Below are 22,343 nucleotides of genomic sequence, written 5' to 3'. Positions count from 1 at the left end.
TATATTTGGGCTTCCTGAAACACACTTTTGAATATTCTACGCTGCTTTGCTGTGTGTCTCAGTCATCTCTGGTTTTCAGAATCTGTCATGAATAATTCTTGTGGAAAAAATGTTGTTGAATTTCATAGCGATAAGCTCCAAGAGGACATATATACATTAATAATTGAAGAAATGGAAGAAATAATATATGATTTTATCGTCCTTAGTTAGAAGATAGATTTTGTTATTTTTTCAACTTTCGTGCAATTTCTCTCCATTAAAAACCTTACAATGCTACTCATTGATACATTCAGTAGGACCATTCTTCAGAAAGTGTATTTCTTGCCCAGAGTTGAACATCTTGATTTTTAATATATTACTAATATAACTTTCATCATAACTAGTACTGTTATTATTTCTAATCTATAACCATTAACATCTATATTTAAATATACATAGGACTAAAGAAATACAAGAGAGTCTCTAAATCAGATTACTGATCAGTATTTTCCCCTCCATGATATGCCAGTTCACACATCAAAGGCAGGACACGACACCTATGCCTGGAGGAGTTTTCCTCTTAAGAGTGTCTTATTTCCCTGAGAAAATGAGAAAGGGAGCTTACGTGTCTAAAAAAGTACCTAGTTTGGATAAAGTAATTCCTATGTGCCACCCTTACCATCAATCTTTTTTAATTTGTACCTTTTTTCTAATGAATCCATTATTTCAGAAGCCTCATGCTGTAAGATCCAAGTGAAGAAAAATACGAGGATGGCAATATTGTGCTCTAAAACTGAATAATATCTTTTTCTTGGAGAATTTTTTTTTGTCATCAGTACTTTGAAAAATCTTACAAAATGGTTTTTTTACTCTAAAAAGTGTCCCCAGCAACAGTGTTCTCATTCTTTATTTTTTTTCCATGTGAGAATTTAATATAACATCAAGGTTATCAAAGAAATTAAATGCACTTAAGTATCTGAAGTGGCACTGGGATGGAGTTTTATCATATACAGTTGAGGATAGCAAATTAGGAAGAATCTGCTTGGAATCAAACTTATGCTTAAGGCTTCAGGGATAAAATTCCCAAGGCATTTACATTATTACTTTTGGTTTGGACCAGATAACTTCCAAGTCTGTATCTCCAGATGAAGACTTTTAGGGTATTGAGAAAACAGGTAGCAAATAAATCCTCTAACAAATCCATGATCCAACTGATTTGCATAACACTGCACCCTCTTAAATCACACTCAAAGCAGTGACTATTGGCTTTAAAGCGTTGATATTATCAACTGATATAAGTTGACCAGAAAATAAGTATTTGGATTCCAGCAAATCCTACAGCTTGCTCCCCACACCCCAGAGGCTGCCCTTCCCAGCAGAATATGCACTACTATAAGGAAGAGTTGGTAGCACTCTTGATGAACCTGGATCAACGAATTGATAGGAAAGAATCATAATAAATTCAGAAAAAGGGATTAGCTTCAGTCTAGTGATCTGCCTAATCAGTTGCAAGAATAAACTCCTTCAGCTGAGGACAATTTTTCCATTCATATTTAAACGACTGCTTAAAGTATGCCAAATTACCACAGGAATGAGCAGCAACCTCAGTGAACAATGCTAACTGTAGCGTGGTAGAGTCAAACTTCTTTGTGGGAAACTATTTTTGTTCTCTCAAGCCACACTGGTCAGGAATCTTTCTACCCCACAAAAGTGCCACATAATGCCTGCGTACTGCTCTGAAATATGGGAGGTATGGAGCCAAACCTTCCCCAGCTGTGAAAGTTAAGAACTCTGCTGAGTATTCAGCAGAAGAGAAAATGGCAAGAGCAACAAGTCAAAGTTCAAGCAGGACATGGAGTTTTGGGGCTTTTGTTTCATAGAGATGGCAGCCTACAAGATGGAACTGGGACACACACAAATAGCTGGATTAAAATCCTCTGTGCTAGCACCTGACATTCCAATCTATAAAACCAACTTACTTGACACTGATATCCAGGAGCCTGCAGGCAACTGAGCCAGAACCTTGAATACTGTTCCAGAATTTGGCATACTTCTTGCAACCATTACACTGCCAAGCACCATAGCATCAAAGGCCACTTACAGAATGACTGCCCTATGTTCTCTGCTGGAGTTAGGCTCTAATCCAGAGACCGAGGTTTGGAAAATCTGTGTCTCCACTCATGTTTTACATGCTTAAATATTTTCATAGAAGTGGGCCCAAATTAATATGCTTTTATTTATTTAAACTATAATCAGAATTAACAAATATTTTCTAAAATACAATAAAACTCTTCTCTTCAGTTTTGCTGTAATTCAGACTTTCTCATGAGCTTCTGCCTCTGGTTAAATACATCAGATTCCTATATGCAGAAAGTCCTTTCACGTGTGCAGTGTCAAAACATGCCATCTTTACTTCATTTATTTGTACTGGTTAGAACTTTGTTGACTTTTCAGATTAGGTATTTATACAATAGTAATTCAGTTCAGTGAAAACTATTAATTTACCTGAATAGGCACAAGCTTCAATTACAGGAATGAGTGAAATATAGAACATTCTATCCCTTTTTCTTTCTGGAGTTGCAAATATTTGTATATTGCATTATGGAACAGTAAGAAGAATTACAAAAGTGCCCAGAAGCATGCTGGATCTCAAAGGTAGAGGCCAGGTCTATCCTTTTGCACCTAAAAGCCTTTTTAAATACATGAATAGACATGAATATACCACAGATCTACTTGTGTATATTGATATTTAACCAAATAAGCTCTAAAGAAAAGCTAGTGTCTTTAGAAAGCAGCACTGCAGAAAGGAGTTAGGAGCAACAAATAACAAGAGAATAGAATGATGTGCCAGAAGGAAATGATGGAGCTCAAAACTGAAGCACTTTTCTTTTAGAAATTCAAATACTGAAAAATGTATTTTTAAACAAAATAAAGCAGAATAGCTTTGATGTAGTTAATCCAGCCACAGTAACTTAAGTCAAACCAAGGATCTTTTATGTCATTGGATCCTATACATCTCCAGTGTGAAACACCTCCCCACCCGAGTTCACTGAGACTCCAAACTGGTGTAACTGAGCTCTGTGATGAACACTGACAAACATACTTGCTAATCTACCCTCTGGCTGATGAGATCATTTCACCCATCACCAAAGTCTCTGCTCTTGGGACATGACAACTAAAAGGAAACTTTCAGTTTTGTAATAATTAACCCATTCAAAAAATAAGTTTATTTAATTGGGTGAATACAATAGCTGTTCAGTGAAGACAAATTAGGCACAGCAGTGTATTTCTATGTGTTCTACAAATTCACAGGAAAACTCTAAGCCATGGAGAGCACATTTAAAGCAAGAGACAAAAAATAAATGCAACAAATCATGAGACTAAAAACTTACGCGGCAGCACAGGTTAGCAAAGTACATGCCCTGCAGTTCTAGATTATTCAAAAGTTTTTATATAAATAAATCAATGAAATATCTGATTGCCCCATGACTTATGATGTCATTGATGGGGTTCATCTCTCACCTATCCCTCGGTTTCTAAAAACTAAGTTTATACATGTCATGTTAAGCTCCCTCCATAAGTCAACGCAGAGAAATGGGAGTATCCTGGGAGGCAATTCATCTCACCTTCTTAGACACTTTGTCTACTGACAGTAAAGGGAGGTGACAGTGATTAATGTACATTCCAACCAATTTTAGGGTTGGACTCAATGATCTTTGAGGCCTTTTCCAACCCAGTTCGTTCTATGATTCTATGATTCTAATTAAGAATCTGTTAGAAGTAAGACAAATCCAAGACTTTTTCTTCTTTTTAGTTGTGCTTCTAGCCCCAACAAAGACAGTACCTAGAAGGATTTAAAACCATGCAACATAATACTTCCATAACAAGAAACCCAAATCACTGCTTCTTTCCTTTCCAGAGCTGCTGTATGACTTAACATGAATAATTCTCCTAATCTTAGGAAGGCAAATACCCAACTTCACCATGTGCTGAAGAGCCAGAAGCTACAATTGATTATGTCTTCTTGTGAGATCCTTGAATACAGGGGCTGATCAAAGAGTGTAGGATAGTGCAAAGAGCACAGGTTTAATGACTCATATTGATTCATTAGATGAAATGCATATAATCAAGTTTTGCTAAGTGGCTATTGATTCTGTGCACTTTGATGTTGATTTAGATGTAACCCAGACACATAAAAATGGGAACATGCGAAGCCAGTGACCATTTCTGCACTAACGCAAGGAACACTGACTTCTGCACTACATCAAATCCTGATGACCACTTTTAAAACAAAAAGACTAAACTGGAAGAAAACCTTTGGGAAAGAAACCCCTCCATTTTTCTACATACAGACAAAAAAGAGGTTGGCTACACAGGGTTAAATCAGAGCACCATCTAGAGCTGTCAAGATGTGCGTATGCTGTGTCTTTAGACTCAGTGGTAATGACAACTCTGTTTACAGATAGAGGGCAGGGCAAGTCCCAATTATTTATTTTTCATGACAACATCGTATCATAAAATGGGAAAAGCTCACAATCAATCATTCGCCAATTTGAAAGGGTTAGAAAATGCTACAGGAGTGCATCTATCAGTTACAAGATCTTTGCATAGTCACAATGTTTGAGCCTTGAACATGGTATGAAATATTTCTATTCCAATGTTTTAAATGCGATTGCTTTTAAGCAATTCAGCATGCTAAGTTCATGCATTCAAAAGCCAAGGGAAATAATCTGCTTGGAATCAAAGGTGGTTCATGTAGTTATACTGTCAATCATTTAAGAATATGGCTAGATACCTGTTAGTAGAATCAACACCCTTAGACATAGACTTGATAGATCATATTTAACAACAACATGTAGGTCAAACTATCATTCTAGCATGTACTTAAATATTGAGTAATAGAGTACGCTGTCATTTTATCACATCTGTAATGCAGGGTTATTATAGTGAGACTTATCAGCTACTGATTCCTACTATAAATGCTCTTCTCATCATCTCTACATATATACACAATAGCACTGACTTCCAACTTAATTTTAACTAAGAAAGATATATTGCTCAGAACTAAGAAATACGATACACCAACTTTCCTGTTACTATAGCAATAAGATTCTTACTTGAATAAAAAAAGCTAATGGCTACAGAATATAACCAATGGAAAGGAACAATATTGTGGAGCAGCCTTCCAACATGAGACTGTCATCAGTAAAAAATTACAGAAAAAAAATGGAAAAAAAAAAAGTGATACAGACTGGAAACAGTTCAGTGCTTATGTACTGGAGTCTCACCTCCAGCATAAGCTACTCTTTGTCTTCATGGTTGTTTAGGAGTAATTCAAGTGTGAAATATTCTAAATTCTGGTTGTTAAAGGATTGAGAACCTCTGCACCCTACCATGACTTACACCCTGAAAGGCAAACTACTATCCTTCAGCAGCACACAGAAGTTGCTTTGTTGCAATATGAGGGAGTCTTGCAGGTAGTATTTCCACTAAGTTACAAGCTTACCTATGGTACAGAAATTGGTCCAAGCTGTTGGCAGACTCAAAGGACCAATCTATATCTCACATTCAGTTCATTTTCTTTTCACTTTTTCTTTTAATCATTAGGAGAATTAGAAATACTCTAGTCTAAAAATGAAAGCTTTCCTCCTAGCTTAATCACATGACTCCAAAAAAACAAATGCCTAAATGGCTTTGCCTTAATATGGCCTTTTTTTGATGTATGTGATTAAAAGAAGGATGTCTGTTCAGGCAAACAAAAAAACCCAAACTCAAACCAAAATGTTGAACTGAATTCCATCACATTCTAGTCCAAAATAGGAAGGTTTCAACTTGAGTCACATTACAATTAAGAAAGAGAATACTATGGCATATAATGTTATTTTTTATAGCTGACAGTGAGTTTCATTATACTGCAGGAGAGACTCTGAAGTAAAATGAAAACAGCCTCCCAAGGGAGTGAAAGCCCCACACAGCATGGTTTAAATGTGGCAGCTGGGTTGTGGGTGGCAATGGCAATTTCCATTGAAAATCTGCTGCCAATATACCTCCTATGGCTAGATTTCTAACGGAAATGTGGCAGTTATCTCTATGTATTTCAGCTGCTCAGTTTTAAACATGCATAGACAGGAAAGGTAGCAAAGGTCAATGACAGAATAGCAAAAAGTCCAGAATATTGTTCGGTTCAAGGACCAAAGAGTAAAACTGGGAAATAGCTGGAAGTAGAAATGTGTAAGAGGAAGATGGAAAGACAAGGAAAAGATTCATTAGTTTTAAAAGATGAAAGGCAACTTTTCACAAAGTGTATGCCACTTCAACGACTACTTTAATTTTTTTTTATAGTTTGAAGCATTTGCTGCTTAACACTTAGGTCTTATTGAAGGTTGGTTAGATATGTGTTAGTTACTTTAAAAATGGTCCCATTATATGTGGGGCACAGACATATCAATAGGAATAGTTGTGGCAACATCACATGTCTTCACAATTGACTTTGAAGGACTTAAGTTTGGCTGACTAAGCTCCTTATTGAATTAATTCCCCACTGATATTACGTAGGTATATTAGCCTGGGAGACACAAGTGCAAGCATGTTGACTGTGCTTTATCCATGCTAACAAATATGAACTATCATGAAAAGAATGTTCCCAAAATCAACTCTCTTGCTGGTGTCTGCATCTACTTGAAACTCTGACTTAGGCATCATCTTGAAAATATGACTCATAATCCAAAAAAGATGCTTTCTGATGCAGGTACAAAAAGCATGTCTGTAGTATGGATAGCTACTTTACCATTCCCTGCTTTGATACAGGTGGTGTGGTACTGTTATCTGTCTCTTTTTAATAACTCTTGTTGAAAAAATTGTCAAACAACTGCATCTACTTGAAACTCTGACTTAGGCATCATCTTGAAAATATGACTCATAATCCAAAAAAGATGCTTTCTGATGCAGGTACAAAAAGCATGTCTGTAGTATGGATAGCTACTTTACCATTCCCTGCTTTGATACAGGTGGTGTGGTACTGTTATCTGTCTCTTTTTAATAACTCTTGTTGAAAAAATTGTCAAACAAATGGAACCTCCTTTTCCTTTCTTTTTTTCTTTTCTTTTCTTTTCTTTTCTTTTCTTTTTTTCTTTTCTTTTCTTTTCTTTTTTCTTTTCTTTTCTTTTTTTTCTTTTCTTTTTTCGTTTATTTTCTTTTTTCTTTTCTTTTTTTTTCTTTTTTCTTTTCTTTTTTCTTTTTTCTTTTCTTTTCTTTTTTTCTTTTTTCTTTTCTTTTTTCTTTTGTCTTTTCTTTTCTTTAACCCAATCAACCTGTCATGGGTCTAAATCTGGCTCCTCTAGAGGAATCCTTTCATCATCAAACTTCTCTCTCTTTGTGCTCTGTAAAAAACCTCACACTCATTTCTGTCCACAAGTCTGGCTTCAACAGCCAGGACAGAAGGCAGACTCATCCTAGACAGTCTTCACCTGTCATCCTTTTGGTATGGCTCTGGCTTGGGAATTAATATGATGCTTGCACTCATTCAGGCTAATGGAGAAAGCAAAGCAGCACACTGCTTCCTTAAGTGTCACTGCTGGCCCAGGCTGCACCACTATTATGAAATTTTTCAGTGAAAAGGCATGTGACTGCTATGCTGTTTACAGAAATGCAGCACCTGCATGTCAGTGTGAGAAGAGAATGCCTGTTGTGTCTTCTGGATCAGAGGATGCTGCTGTAAGTACCTGCAGCCTGCACATCTCAGATGATCTGGGGTGTAGAAAGTCCTGAGCAGCACAGGTCAGCTAAGCTGGCAGAGCCTCTGGGAATACACAAATAGGTTTTCTATTACAAGTTTGGACAACTACAGACTTGGGACTTTTGTGGATCCTTCTCTTCAATTTCAGCACCAAAGGCCTACTTGCATTGTGTCTAGAAGTTTGTGCTTATATTTGGATTCATATGGTGTGAAATGCTTATCGTGAAAATTGCACATGTAGAAATTTAACAGTGGAAAACTTCTATCTGATCTCTATTTAACTGATAAATGTACTAAACACAAGGTGGGCCAGACGCAAGATTACATTTTAGTGTCCAAAATACCTGTATGGTTTTGAAGGTAGGCATGTAAAACTGCATAGGTACAAAGTCACTTCAAATTATCTGCTATCATGCAAAATTATATTGCAATGTAGCCAGTAGGCAATTAATTCCTGACTCTTCACCAGATGATTCTAACTTTCCTTATTGCTTAAAAGATAGAAATGCTGGTATTATCCCAGTTTTTTAGACCAGCCAATAGACTTCTGTCATCCTGGGAGTTTGTTGGGGTTTCTTTTTTACAGAGTTGTACAGCAACATGATTACAAAGTGCCACAGTGTAAGGGGAATTAAACTCTATTTGTGCTTATAAAAGAATCAGTTTAAACCACAGTATACATAAAAAGTACCAAAAAAATTGTATCTAGCAAATCTAAAGTAACCATAACAGTTCTGTTGTGGTTCTATCTGAGCTGTCTGCCAGACTGTGATTTCTAAACCTGAGTGACTGCTATAATTTTCAATGAACAATATACAATATAGTAGATAGAAAAAGCTAAATGTTTTCCCTGTTTTATAGTTTTCCTTAAATAGTGACATATTAAATAACTGGTTGTACTTCTAGTCAATGTCATTTTAACCGTTCAGTCCTTCCTCCTACAACCTCTTAATAGCATAACTGGAAGCAGCAAGCTTGACTACTAAGGTCTGAAATTAACACAGTAGTCAGAATTCATTTACATTCTTTCTAAAATGGCATTTGTTTTATAACTCTGACTCCGTTTCTGAGTTCATCCTTCTTTGTGACCTCCTTAGGTCTCACAAGCTAAGCAAAGTCAGGCCACGTCATTTCTGAGAATGTCAGTATTTCCAAGGAACACCTAGGTGCTGCAGAGACAGTACTGTGACTCAGAAAGTAGTACACTTGCCTTGCCAGCAGCATTGAAACAAATTTGCCATTGTGGAAGGGACAGAAGACTGTAAAGCTGGTAATTCCTTATGTCACATGGAATTAAAAAGAAAAGCTAAGTGTCTGTGTTTTAAGAACTAGAAATGTTAATTTCAAAGCCATGTTAAAAATAAAGTCAGGCAATTACATTCTATCAGAATTATTCCTACATTTTCAGACAGAAAAACAATCTCCTTCCCCCCCCCCATCCCAAACACCTATACCCTATAAATGTGAGCTGATGAAGGGTAGCTACGAGCAGTCTTGTGAATCAATGTGGTATTGTGAATGTATTACAACACCATAAGCAATATGACCTTTAGTGTCATTTGAAATCAAATACCTAACAACACAAAATGCACTATGGCTACTGGGTTACATTTGTGAAATGTTTAAAAATTAACAGCTGAAGAAGCAGCCATCCATCTACTTGGGACTTTGTATCTTTTCCTTCCTCTCACAAAGTATGGGATATCCACAGAATTGTCTGAGAAATAAGTCTCAAAACCAGTTTCTTTTATTTGGTGGCTACTGACACGCAAACATCTATAAGACTCATGTCAAAGCATATTAATCACATATGTCATGATGTATGACATTTCCTCTTGTTTGAGATGACAGTTTGCTTGTCCCCTTCTCCTGAAGTGGTACATATAGTTACTAAGAACCAACAACCTGTTAATCCTCACTGATCACCGTAGAAGAAACCATGCCCAAGCGAGATCTACATTAAATGGCATATAAGTAATTCTAGCAAATTTTTCTTATTGTCCCGGCAAACACTAAACAACAAGAAATCATTTGCTAATCTTTGTAAAAATTAACTTTTAATATAAGAAGGAAGGTCTAAGGCAAAAGGCACTGGAGTGGAATTCAGAGGCATGACTCAACTTCTGACTGTGACGCAAATTTGTGTGGTAGCAGAGAGTCACGAACTGCTGGTTTACCAAGGGAGCAAAAGCATTACAGCTCTCTGTTTCTATGCATAACTGCATAGTGAAATTCTAACATCCAAGTGAGGTATGTCTGCTCCTCTTCTAATGCCCAGGGACATGTAGACACTTAACACACCACAGAATTTAGACACTATAATCTGGACTGGAAGAAGGTATTTTCTGTAGGAGGGGATTTCCACTCCTGGAATTAGTCACCTTAAAGCTTATTTTTTTCTCACAGAAACAGAGATTAACTCAATCTTTTGACTCCAAGATGGTCAGAGGAGGAATCACAATGCCCGTCTTAGTCATTATCTAATCTAGAACATACTTAAATGTGTGAGAAATTTGTGTTTAATATTTTCTTTTGCCAGAGGTAACTGAAGCTTCATTTTACACCCCTCAAAAGACTTCTTGCTCACAAGATTTTATAGTAACCTAGGTTGAGAGTTCCTACTTCTCTTATACTTCATTCAAAAGAAAACATCTACATGTTCTTTGCTTCCATTCCTCTCTAAAACGACTGTCTTCTACACGAAGTGCTAATATTGGGACTGAAAACAGGGTTCTTCTCTATCCAAGTGACTGCTTGAAGTTACTAAACTATATCCTTGCCTTTTCCTTTTGAATATATTACTGTCCACAAAAGAACGGATGAAGAAAAAAGAATACAGGCATTCTGATGCCATAACCTCTATATAGTCAATGAAGTTCCCAGAAGATGGGAGAAGGTGTCCTAATGCTTATTAACAAAGACTAAAACAGTGAGTGAGTGCCATGTTCATACAGATCACAAATTGGAGGCCTTTAAAAAACACTTGCTACACTGGAACAAGCAGATAAGAGATTAGGGATGTATGAACTACACTACATACATACTATGACACAGTGCCCAAATAGACATTTTCACAAGTCTGATGCAGAGCAGCTGATGGAGCTGGGGCTGTTTAAGATGGAGAAAAGGAGGGCCAGGGGAGACCTTATTGCTCTCTACAACTACCTGAAAGAAGGTTGTAGCCAGGAGGGGGTTGGTCTCTTCTCTCAAGTAACAAGCGTTAGGATGACAGCTTTAAGTTGTGCCGGGGAGTTTTAGATTGGATATCAGGAAAAATTTATTCACTGAAGAGATTATCAAGGATTGAACAGGTTGCCCACGAAAGTCGTTGAGTCACCAACTCTGACACTATCTAAAAGACATGTAGATGTGGCACTTGAGGACATGGTTTAATGATGAACTTGGCAGTGCTGGTTTAACAGTTGTACCTGATGAACTTAAATGTCTTTTTCCAACCTTAACAGTTCTATGACTCTAAATTTGGACAAGCTTAATGTTAAAAAGTACAGTTCTACTGTGACTTCAGAGTTAGACACAAAATGAGAGAAGGTTGATGATGGCCCACCCTTTGGACTTCGAGCAGAAGTTGAATGCATGCCAGTTTTAGTCCCAGCCTTTATTCTGAACACCTATTCCCCATTCACAAAGTACAAGTAAGATTTTCTCCTGGAGACACTATAATGGTGAAAAATAGTAGCAAGTGCATATAATTGGTGAATTTCTTTCATGAGGATCAGCTGAACAGAATGCATTCATCTACTACTTGTGCATCCAATTTAGTGGCCTGCTCATTACTTTAAATAAAAATTTGAAGGTAGAGAAATCTGCCCCAGACCCAGTGAGCTGAACATAAAAACACACTTTCTTAGAATGACTATTACTGGCATTTAAAGCCAATCATATCCTGTCCTGTCTCACTATACTTTATACATTACAAATTTGTCATAAATCATGGATTTAAAATACAGGCCCAACTTCAATCACAAGAATATGTTCTCATAGGCATTACACCCCTTCTCCACTCTCCCACTGGATAGTTGGCACTACTGGTTCTTCTTGATAATGAAAGGACATTAGGTTCTGCAATCCCTTTTCATGTCGTCAGTAAGCTTCAAGATTTTCTTGAGGAGATGATTCAGATGACAGCCAAAAAAACAACTTGGTAGGTCCACTCACCTACCTCGGTTAAAGTTATCACCATTTACAGTGTCCTAAGCTGTATAGTGCTGAGGATGTCTTCAGGAGCTATCTATCCCCCGGGCATTTAATTCTGTACTGTGGATCTATTTATTTAGATTTATTATTGCCATCAAAGATAGCTCAAGTCTACCTCTCCTTCCCTTGTCCTGAGCTGACACCAGTAGAAGCAGTACCTCATATCAACAACTAATAAGAAGTGATGTCTTTGAAAGGGCTGTCTTAACTTACTGAAAAACCTTCACAAAAGTCTTTAAAGACACACCATGGTGTATTTTAGAGGAAAAAAACCCCCAAACACTGAACTATCTTTTTTATCTTTTTTTCCCCACAGCCTTGTTTTTGTTTTCTCACTTTAATTTCTCTCCTATTTCTACATATTTGTCTACATGGGTTTTTCTGCTAGCATAGTCTAGAGATTTAGAATGTTCAGAAGGCATATGGATATTGGTTTCTGACTCCTTCGTATTTGAGTTGATTTCTTATTTTCTTCATATTCGTCTTCTAACCCAGATAATATTTGGGGTGCTTTATCTCATAAAATAGGAATATTTGAAAGAAAAGATAACTTTATTTGTTTTTACTTATATGATTCTCCTGCCTCTTTTTTTGATGATTCTAGCAGAGTTCAGATGAGATGGAAAAAAAGGAGCAGAGCAACTCCATTCTGATAGCATGGGTGCCACCTACAGATAAAAGTTTTTCAAAGTCTATTTTTTGTGTTGGTGTGGACACTGGAGTAAGGAATGAGATGTGGTTCCCTATTCATCCAGCTGACATTCTCCTGTCTCCAAAGCCCTGACTTGAGATGCTCTAATCCAGAGGCGATTTTTCAACTGCACATACAGTGTCTATGCTGCTGCTCAGAACTGTTGGTTAAGACGATGTAGGCAAATCCATAGTACCCTAAACCCAGTGCACAACACTGCTCATGCCTTTTCTGGTTTAGTCTAAGTCTAATAACCATGACTGCATTTTCACTAAAATATGCATTTATAAATAGATTTTTAAAACACCTCTAGCTTTTTAAACTTCAGAATTAGCATTTTTTTCAAAAATATTGTAGAAATTATTCACAAATTATGAAATAGGGAAACTAGAGTAGATGTTATATGTAAAATTGTCTTCTTACAAATCAGTTAATTTTGTTCTATGCTCCATAAAAAATTTTTTATCCAAAAAGCACTGAATTGTAAGGTTAGACTTCCTCTGACATTAACGACCATTTAACAGATCTTTATTCAAATATCAGACAAATATCAGAGTTTGAGCCCTATCTTTGTAATAATCCCCCATACATGCTTCTGTCTTTACATCTTTAGATGCTTGAAATTCACTTGCGGTTTACAGATGGGGAAACAGAGGCACAGTGAGATGAAATGTCTTGCCCATCATGTGTGAATCAACTCTGAATAATTTGTGCTTTTCATAATGGAGAAGAGGATCCACAATCTCAAACACTTCATTTCTCTCCTAAGAGAATACAATGCTCTCAGCAAACCTACCAAGCCAACCAAATAAATTTCCCATAGGCAAAGGAAAAATATGTGTAGCTACTTCCAGGATCTTGTTGGGGAAATTGCTTCTCCAGTATTGCTGGATGTTTTGTTCTTTCTTGTTTGGTTTGTTAGATTTTTTTTTTGAAATTTCCTTCTCATACTTTCTGCATGGTCTCCATTTATTTTGTGGCTGCTAAGAACATTTTCAGACAGATCCTTCCACAGAGATGCTGTGGCTCTAAGTGGACTGCTGCCTGAGAAATATGCCCAGCACCTGCCATTTGAAAGAAAACAAGCACATCCTTTCAGCAAGACACAAGCCTGGGGACCCACTGCAGAAAGTGCATCCTAAATCTACCGTTTGCTGCCGCTGCACAGTTAGGTCAGTATTCTCCATGCTCCTGCCTCTCATTTAATTTTTTTGCCCCTGCCCTTACAAGGCTAGTCCTTGTGGCACATACATATCCTGAACTTGTTGCCACTGAAATTGCTACTCCCGATCCAGATGGTGGTAGGAGTAAACGAACTGTGGTTCCTTTGTGCAGTCACCTCTAGACAATGGCCACTAGCATGCAGAGCCACACGCCAGTTGCTGATGTATATTTGCTTGACGTTTCAGATCCAACTTTGCACCTTTCTAATCATTAATCAACAATCAGACAAAGGATATATTGCTGAATCCAGACAGCAGCCAATACAGACCTCTAATACATTATGGATTCTCTGTCAGCACATTTATTTATTGTTTGCAGCATTCTGTTTGAAAATCCCTATGCTCTTCCACTTATTTTATTTATTTACTCGCTTATTTCTCTTTAGCTGGATTTAACAAAGCAGTGAAGCTTCATATATTAACATTTTTTACAAACCCTGAATGGTGTACTACTTCTTACAATATATATTTATAATATTATTATTTACCACAACTCACCAAAGCCCTTAGCAAATATACTGTTAAATGATATCAAATTAAATTGCACAAGCAGTGTCAGAGTATTTCCTCAGGTAAATATCCAGAGAATCATTTTATCATTATTTAACACCATAACGAAGGTTGGTTACCAGTTTAGAGATAAAGGAATACACATTTGTCTACACTGGCAGCACCCAGTAGGATTTTTCACAGTATCATGAAAGCAAGCGACAATAGGAACCTCACTGTTCTGTGGTTAGGTGAACCTCTGGTTCGGCACAGCATGCAACCATGCTCTGCTATCAAATTAATGTTAAAATATGTATGTCCTGGCTTCTGATTTATAATATCTTTGACAAACAGTAAAAGGGACAGGCATGCCATAAAGTTTATGGATGGAGTGATGGCATGCACAATGATGTCTCATAAAGAATAAAGGGGAAAAAGTTATTTATTCTTGTGATTCAAGAACTAAAATACAGATAGACTGGCTGCGTGCACAGAATTTTTCATAAATATCCCACAGTGCACCCTGTTGTACAGCAGCCATACATTAATTAGAGCATTCAGCAGACACTGCAATGTGTTACACTCACCCAAGTGAATCTTCATTCTTCACATGCAGGGCCTTACTAATTAAAATCAGCTTTGCAATTAAATGTGGAAAATTGTGTTAAACTTTCAAGCGTGGTTTAGAAAAAAATTATTTATTTTTAGGGTATTTTATTTTGATGCAAATGAATTCTCCATCAAAGTGAGACCAGTAAAAGGGAGGTATGAGGATTTCTCTTTTTTGTATTATAGATGCTCCTCTTGGTTGCAAGTTGCAATGCTCCACTATCTCTCTGCCAGTACCTGGCCCTGTTCCAATGCTTTTAGTGAGTGCTATCTGTCAAGGCATGAATAATACAGCCCCTAGGCTGTCGGCAGAATCCAAATGAGGCATACATCAGGAAGCAAGCACTCGACTTTAGCTCCAGAACATGCTCCTGTGAAGACAGGCAATTATTCACCCACGGCTGCAGCCATGGCAATCAAACTGGTGGGTGAAAAGGTATATGAAATGAAAAAATTTGAATAAGAAATATGGCACAACAAGCCACAGAAATTCAATAATTTTCTAATAACTGAGAGACATTAAAGTCTTTTAATTTCGAAGTTTTAGAGCCTGAATTATTTCACTCACTCTGTTAGAAAATAGAGACTAAACGACAGTATATAATGCCAAGGCAATACAAGAGTATGTGGGGCTTTTTCTAATCCAAACAGCAATACTAAATTCTAAGGTATTTATAAATTCAAATTGCCGTATGAGGTGACAAATCTCATGCTTAAAAATTAAAAGATAGTCAAAACAATTCTATTTGCATAATTTAATAAACCAGAGACATTCTGGCAAAGCAACAAAGGACTGGTGATATGAAGAAATCTGGTGGAAAATTAAAATGCAATGTATTTTATAAGGTTAGGGACAATTCATACATTAAAGATACACACATCATTATATGATCCCTCTTCATTTTTGAGACTCGCCTTTTTATGTAAGACATTGTATCAGTGATTAATTAAAATAAATTCCTTACAAACACAATATGAACTGAAGAAAAGGCATGTAAAATTCCTTGGTAGAGGAAATGTTTAAATTGGTTTATTTCATCTGAATTCTTATATTCACCAATCAAATTGAAATTCCTGACATAGAGAAATCTCTATCAAGATTTCCATTTCAAATCTGACGGGATTATCATTTGCCCTTAACAATTCATACTTCACTGAAATTTTATGCATATTGTTTCAGACTACAATTATATATTGATTTAATTTCTATACAATGGCTTTATCTGCTTTTAAATACACACGATGTATGCATTAAAAGAATCCTGAATTAATATACATAGTGCCATGCTACCAGCTAAAGTTTTTTTTTACATCTCTTATTTGTTAGAATGCGTTTCAGTTCTGAAACACGTTGTAATTGGCAAGTGATTAATCCATTACAGAATCTAATTGCTTTTGTTACTTGAGAAAAAAATAAAACTATTATGTTAAGAAGCTTTTAAAATAGCCCATTGCATGTAATTAGTATTATTTTAATGGAATCTAGTTAGGATTTTCATGACATGCCTACATACCTATTAACATGGCAAATCATTGGCATCTATTTGGTATATTATGAGTCTTTAAAAAAAATTCTAAATGCAGGGCAACAAAGTAAAGCTCAATATTTACTAAAACCATCATCCACATCTACTCAGTAAATAACATGGGCCAGTTAGCACTCAATTACTCTAGAGTAACTATGGGATTTGCACCTGCAGAACAAGCCAGCAACTGGACTTGCTTTTACATTTATATTTGTATACATAGAATGTGAATCCTGTTGTCTTTAAAACTGATTAATGAAACTGGCAAAGTTCCTACTAACTGCCACAAAAGAACACTTGAATCTATGATTTTCTTCAGACACTTAGCCGACAGACATCCTGAAAACACAGTCACGGGAACACTCTCCTGGTGTGGTTTGAGTGACCCAGATGAATTGTTCAGAGCTAAAAGTGTGCAAGGATCTGGGCCAAGTTTGTTGGTCAAAATTCATTCACAGTTCTGAAGGTGTAAGAGCAGTGTTCATTACTATGATGCTATATGCAATGGGAATAAAATAACCAGCATTAAGGGCATGGCCCATGGAGACGCTCTGGTTTTCACTCCTAAGATTTTAATTCTTCTCTTGTCTCCACCACTATCTCAACATGTCTATGGCTCTTTTTTTGGTTTTGTTCTTTTTTTTTTTCTTGCTTTCAGATCTTACACAACCTTTGTTTTCTCTTTATTTTTTACTTCTGTTTGCCTCAGGTGTCTGGAAACAGAAACAACAGGTACTGAAGTCCTATCTGTTTAAACTGTAACACTGATGCATTGCCTCATGCTGTGTATCATAGACAGCACTGGAGGGTCCATGATAGCTTCAAGTTTCCAGGTATTTAAACAAAATAAAAAATAAGAGGTGAGTCTGCTCTGTAGAAGCTAGGCACACCACCAACTCCGAGCTCTTCCCCTCAGTGCCCAAACTGGGATGCTAATCTTTCGGAACTTTCTATGCAGTCAATGGAGTGAGGTGCTTTCACCAACTTAATTTTAGAGATCCCAGCATCCTGCCCTAAAGTGCCCTGCAGACAAACCTGTCCATCTTAGCTGTCTATTAGCATACCTAATTACAAGCTAAAATCAAGCTTCAAACTTAGCTGAGAGCAAAGTACCAACTAAGTCATGCAAGGTTTCACTTCCCTTCCCACTAAGATTTGGCACAAAAAAAATATCAAAAAGATTGAAATGATATAACTAGCTGTTACAGCTGTTACCCTGCCTAGTCCCAGTCTTGTGTTTTCATTCACCTCAAAAGAAGCATCAATGACATGGAAGGTCTGCTTGGTCCCCTACAACTGAGGTACAACATATATGACAAAACTTTCCTTTAACCTTTGCCCAATATTTTATTAGGAGAACAAGATTTCATCCTCTGAATCTGTCTCAAAATTTGAAAGGATCTGTGCATTTCAGTTCAAGTTTAATGTACTACCTGAACATGGTTTTCACTGTCACATTGGTATAACAAGGATGAAATTACAATGAACAAAAAAAATCCCCTGAAATTCCAGACACCTATATACTTTACAGAAGAAATAGAATTCTGAAGAGCTCTGACTACATCTAGTGGAAGCAAATACATTTCATTCCTAATAATAAGCTAGTCTGATATTGTGAATGAAAAGGTCTTAACCTCATTAAAATGCTCTGTAGGTTTAAACTGAATTGAGTTAGGCATCGGCTGAGATATGCAATTCCCTGAACATATGAAATTTTTAAGACAGTCTGATTTACTTGGAAGAAATGTTGGAGGGTCTTTCCCACCCAAACAGCAAAATAGAAAAAAAAACCCCGAATATAAATTGCTTCAGATTCTTTCAAAAAGGTAAATTTACTAGGTGTTGGTTGAGATAAAAATATTACTGCTCTTTTAGAAAGTAGATACGCATGTTGTAAACCTCAATAAAGAACTTTGTGTTCTTACATTAAATAAGACATATATTGGTTAAATATATTTTGATTAGTGGATTGGCAATCAGGGTGACAAGAAAACATAAAAGTCCCACAAATTCTATAGTAGAAAAAAAAAGGAATTCTTGATGTATTTCCAAATTTTATTCTTTGCGCATCTGCCCAAAATTTCATTTAATTAACAGCTCTGAGATTCAGTCTGTTCGTGTACTGACATACCAGAATCATGTCAAGAAAGCAAAATATGGAATTAATGTCTTAAAACTGCATGTAATCTTTCCAAACCTCACATCTATTCCTTCCCCTTCCCCTAAAAGAGTGATTTTACACAAACACAGACACTAACACAAAAGTTAGAGCAATTCAGAAGAAAGTCAGATTTTTTCTAAGCTAAAGAGTTTCTGTATGTTTCAAGACTTTTGCTTTTGAAATCTGCACAGAAATTCCATGCAGTGTAAAGAAATGTATGTAGCTACAATCTTGTAACTAGAAAGGACATTATAATCATGTCATTTACGTGCTGACTGGCTGTGAGATTTCTGAGAGAAAAGAAGGATTTATTTCCATTTATTAATTACTAGTGAGGCTTGCATTTAAGTGAAGAAAATGGACAAAAGAAAACCATGGTCTGAAATGAGAAGTCACAAGTGAATTTGAAAATAATTATTTTGGTTACTTTCTATAAATCAGTGTTCCAATCTAACCAAACCCTTCAAATTGCCACAAAAACATTACTGCTTTTATCAGTGGGAAAAAAAAAGGTTAGGAAAACAAAATTGAACAATTATTTTATGGTTTATATTGTTTAAATATAGCTCAAACTAATTTTTATATCATGAGTATCACTTTTCTTGCTCTAATTTTTTAAATATTTTCTGGACTGGCCACAAAGCTTCATTCACTGCTAAGAAAAAAGGCATGTGAGTGGCCTGAGTGGCTCTGTTCAGTATCTTTTCCTCTTTCAAACAAATGCCTTAACCACAAATGTATAATTTCAATTCAATTCATACACCCCATATGCCCTCATTACAAAGCAATAATCAGATCTGGTGTGAAATATGTGCTCTTATAAGCACCACAAGTGCTTTAAAACCTGAAAAAGTCAAGAATGAAAAAAAATATTAACAGTTTCAGGAGAATTTAACACTGGTCTGAATATCTCCCTCTATTCAGAAAAGGGATAGCCCAAACATCAGCCGTTTTATCTCCTACAATAGGCTGCTGCATGAAGTATGTCAAATGAAAAGCACAGCACAAGAGAAAAATATGTGCAATCTAGAGCTGTTAAATTTTCAAAGTATTGCACAAGAAATTGTGCAATGACAAATGATTCAGGAAAGGAATGGTGTTTATACAGATGCACAACAGTACTGAACATTGAAATTCCAGACACAGAAATGTAAAGACTGAGGTCTAAATTAATTTGAAGCACATGTAGTACGTGTAACATATGCTACTGTGTATATTATTATAAATAAACAGCTAAAGTTTTTTTAAAGGAGATATCTCCACATACCATGGTTTAGAAACTGAAGTAAGGGTATTTATAACTACAGTATAACATTTGAACCCTGAAGACTTCTTATGACTGGTTTGTCTTAAGCTTTGACCTTTGAATCTAACCTGATTATTGAACTTAAAATGTTCAGAAGCTTGTTTTGGTTCAGTTATAGAATACATTAAATAACAGAAGAACATGAGCACCAACATGTAAGTAGGGCCAAATTTTAATTTGCAACACATGAGCAAGAGAACTGTATGCAAAAATTGAGAGAAGATTGACAATGAGAATAAGTCTCTTCAGCAAAAATGTGAGTTAAATTTTGTGTGACATTCAGAAAAAAAAACAAACCTGAATCTGAATGGCTTCTAGAATGTCTAATTGCTAACTTTTATCTTTGTTTGGCTTATCAAGGTCATGCCATACAACTTGTTTACCAAATCTCTTCACTAAATTATGAAAAATTACAGATATTACCTTCTGTGTCTTGCATATTTGCCACTAACATGACCACTGCCATCACAGCCAGGCGTGGGACAGCTGCAAAAGAGAGAATTAATTATATAGGTGCTGGTGTGCTGCAGAAAGATATACTAAAAGCAGGCAGGCAGTTAGGTATTACAGAGATGGAGGGCAACCAAGACAGGAAGAGAAATCAAATAACTGAAGGGAAAAAAAAGAGGGGATGCTTTTTATTAGGAAGTCTCAAGGGAATTAATTTCATCAGTGCAGCAGGGCATGAGCAAACCACCAATGAACTTGAAAGTGCATTATACCCATTAAAAGGCATGAATTTTCTAAATTGCTAATGGGGATACATTTTACACTCAGAGCACTAACCTGAACAGCTCTTGTATGGCTGGTTCCACGGGAACTGCAGAGAGATGGAAAATATATAAAAATTTATCATCTATTACAAGTACCCCTCTTCTACAGAAAATTACCAGAAAGGTTGTGTAAAAGCAAGGGTCAGAATGAATTGTGCAAAGAGATTCTGGAGGATGAAGGTCACCCTGAGCAGGGGCCCTGAGTGATTTACTGAAGCAAGAGACGTACCTCGAACACCTTTGGAGCGTGTGCGATGGCGCTTCTCGTCTGCATCCACCTCCATCTGGGAATAGATTAGCAGGCAGTCAATGTTCTTATCCTGCATGCACAGACTATCAATGCACAGACTGATACAGTCTCTCTCACAATTTATTGACACTATTTTAATTCCATTTTATCCTGTAAGGGAAAGTTCGCCTTACAGGGGATTTTTAGGATCTTCATGTTTATTTAAAAACAGAAAATGCAGTAATTTCTGCTTAAAACAGTCAGTTTCTGTGCCCTGCTTTCATAGCAAACCCCATGCAACAAAGTGCAGGTTCCACTTTTTGAAGGGATATTTCTGACATAAACCCCTGATTACTCCCATATATTTTGAAACAAGAATTCAATAGATTTCTATACAGTTTAAAGTCAGGGGGTCACACACCACAGGTCACTGCCTAACCAAACCCTTTGCAGTGGGAAAGAAGAAGAAATAATGACTAAAAAAAGAGATAAAGAGTCATCATTAGAAATTCAAAGACTTCATGTTATTTAATATGTCATCACAATCTTTGCTGACATGTTTCATTGTTTAGCTGTGTTTTTCAAGTTTCAGGAATGTGTTCACCAGCTACATGACTATATGCTTAAGTATAAACATCTTGCCTATCCAATACGGCTTTCTATACAGTAATAAATACATAGACATCTTAAATATTTACCATGTAAGGGCAGGGCTGCAGATTAGACCTCAGGAAATATTACAAACACCAGCCTATAGTAGTTAACATAGGGCCACATCATTTCTTCTCATTTTTGTGTACTATGGACACCAGACTTTAAAAGCTAAACTGCATAGGCTAGCTAGAGTTTAGGACTTTGCTCAACACAAGCAAATTGCACTGAACTATGCTGAGAGACTGTGTCAGGGAAAATATATGCAGTATCTGTATCACCAGCAACTCTGGATGCAGAAGAATGGGATGGCAAGATGGATCATACATAGAGATGATACTGTAAAGGTCAGGAAGCACAGAAATAGACCACGGAGTTCTAGCACCCCAGGGAAAAAAAAGTCTATCACCCAGTTTATAGCGATATCCTTGGATTGATATCTGGTAAGAATGTCATATATCTCATACGAAAACATGGAAACAAGTCCACGTGACTTGCAGCTATCCCTTTAATCACCTAGCTTGCTTTGGTCGTACCTTAACACAAATGATGTGGGAAGTAACTAAGAAGGGAGAAATCAAGGGGTGTTCTTACAGAGCTCCCTCAACACAACATCAGGGGGAAAGAGACACATCAACAAAATTTGTGGGTGACGGGGATTTGGTGAAAAGAAAGTGTCACTCTCACAAGGCTCTGTGCTATGAATGCAGATCTGCTTTTTGGCAACCATAATCTGCTTCCTGGTAGTGTGATTTA

The 22,343-nt window shown here is 36.5% G+C and overlaps 1 protein-coding gene across 1 annotated transcript in view; it reads right to left on the bottom strand.

Moving 5' to 3' along the window:
* MYT1L (myelin transcription factor 1-like) overlaps nucleotides 1-21,038 on the bottom strand; it is a gene marked incomplete at its 3' end in the record, with an annotated part of 101,890 nt that extends 80,852 nt beyond the window's left edge. The window contains exons 1-3 of the mRNA XM_009084375.1: nucleotides 20,937-21,038; nucleotides 20,721-20,754; nucleotides 20,358-20,420 (exon numbers count right to left, since the gene is read on the bottom strand). Of these exons, the coding sequence (XP_009082623.1) occupies nucleotides 20,358-20,420; nucleotides 20,721-20,754; nucleotides 20,937-21,033 (194 nt within the window). The remainder of the gene's footprint in view (nucleotides 1-20,357; nucleotides 20,421-20,720; nucleotides 20,755-20,936) is intronic.
* Between the last annotated feature and the right edge of the window lie 1,305 nt (nucleotides 21,039-22,343).

This window comes from Acanthisitta chloris, unplaced genomic scaffold (assembly GCF_000695815.1).
Source record: "Acanthisitta chloris isolate BGI_N310 unplaced genomic scaffold, ASM69581v1 scaffold6291, whole genome shotgun sequence".
Lineage (NCBI taxonomy): Eukaryota > Metazoa > Chordata > Aves > Passeriformes > Acanthisittidae > Acanthisitta > Acanthisitta chloris.
Note: the sequence above shows the minus strand (reverse complement) of the source record. Positions and strands in the feature narration are given on the sequence as shown.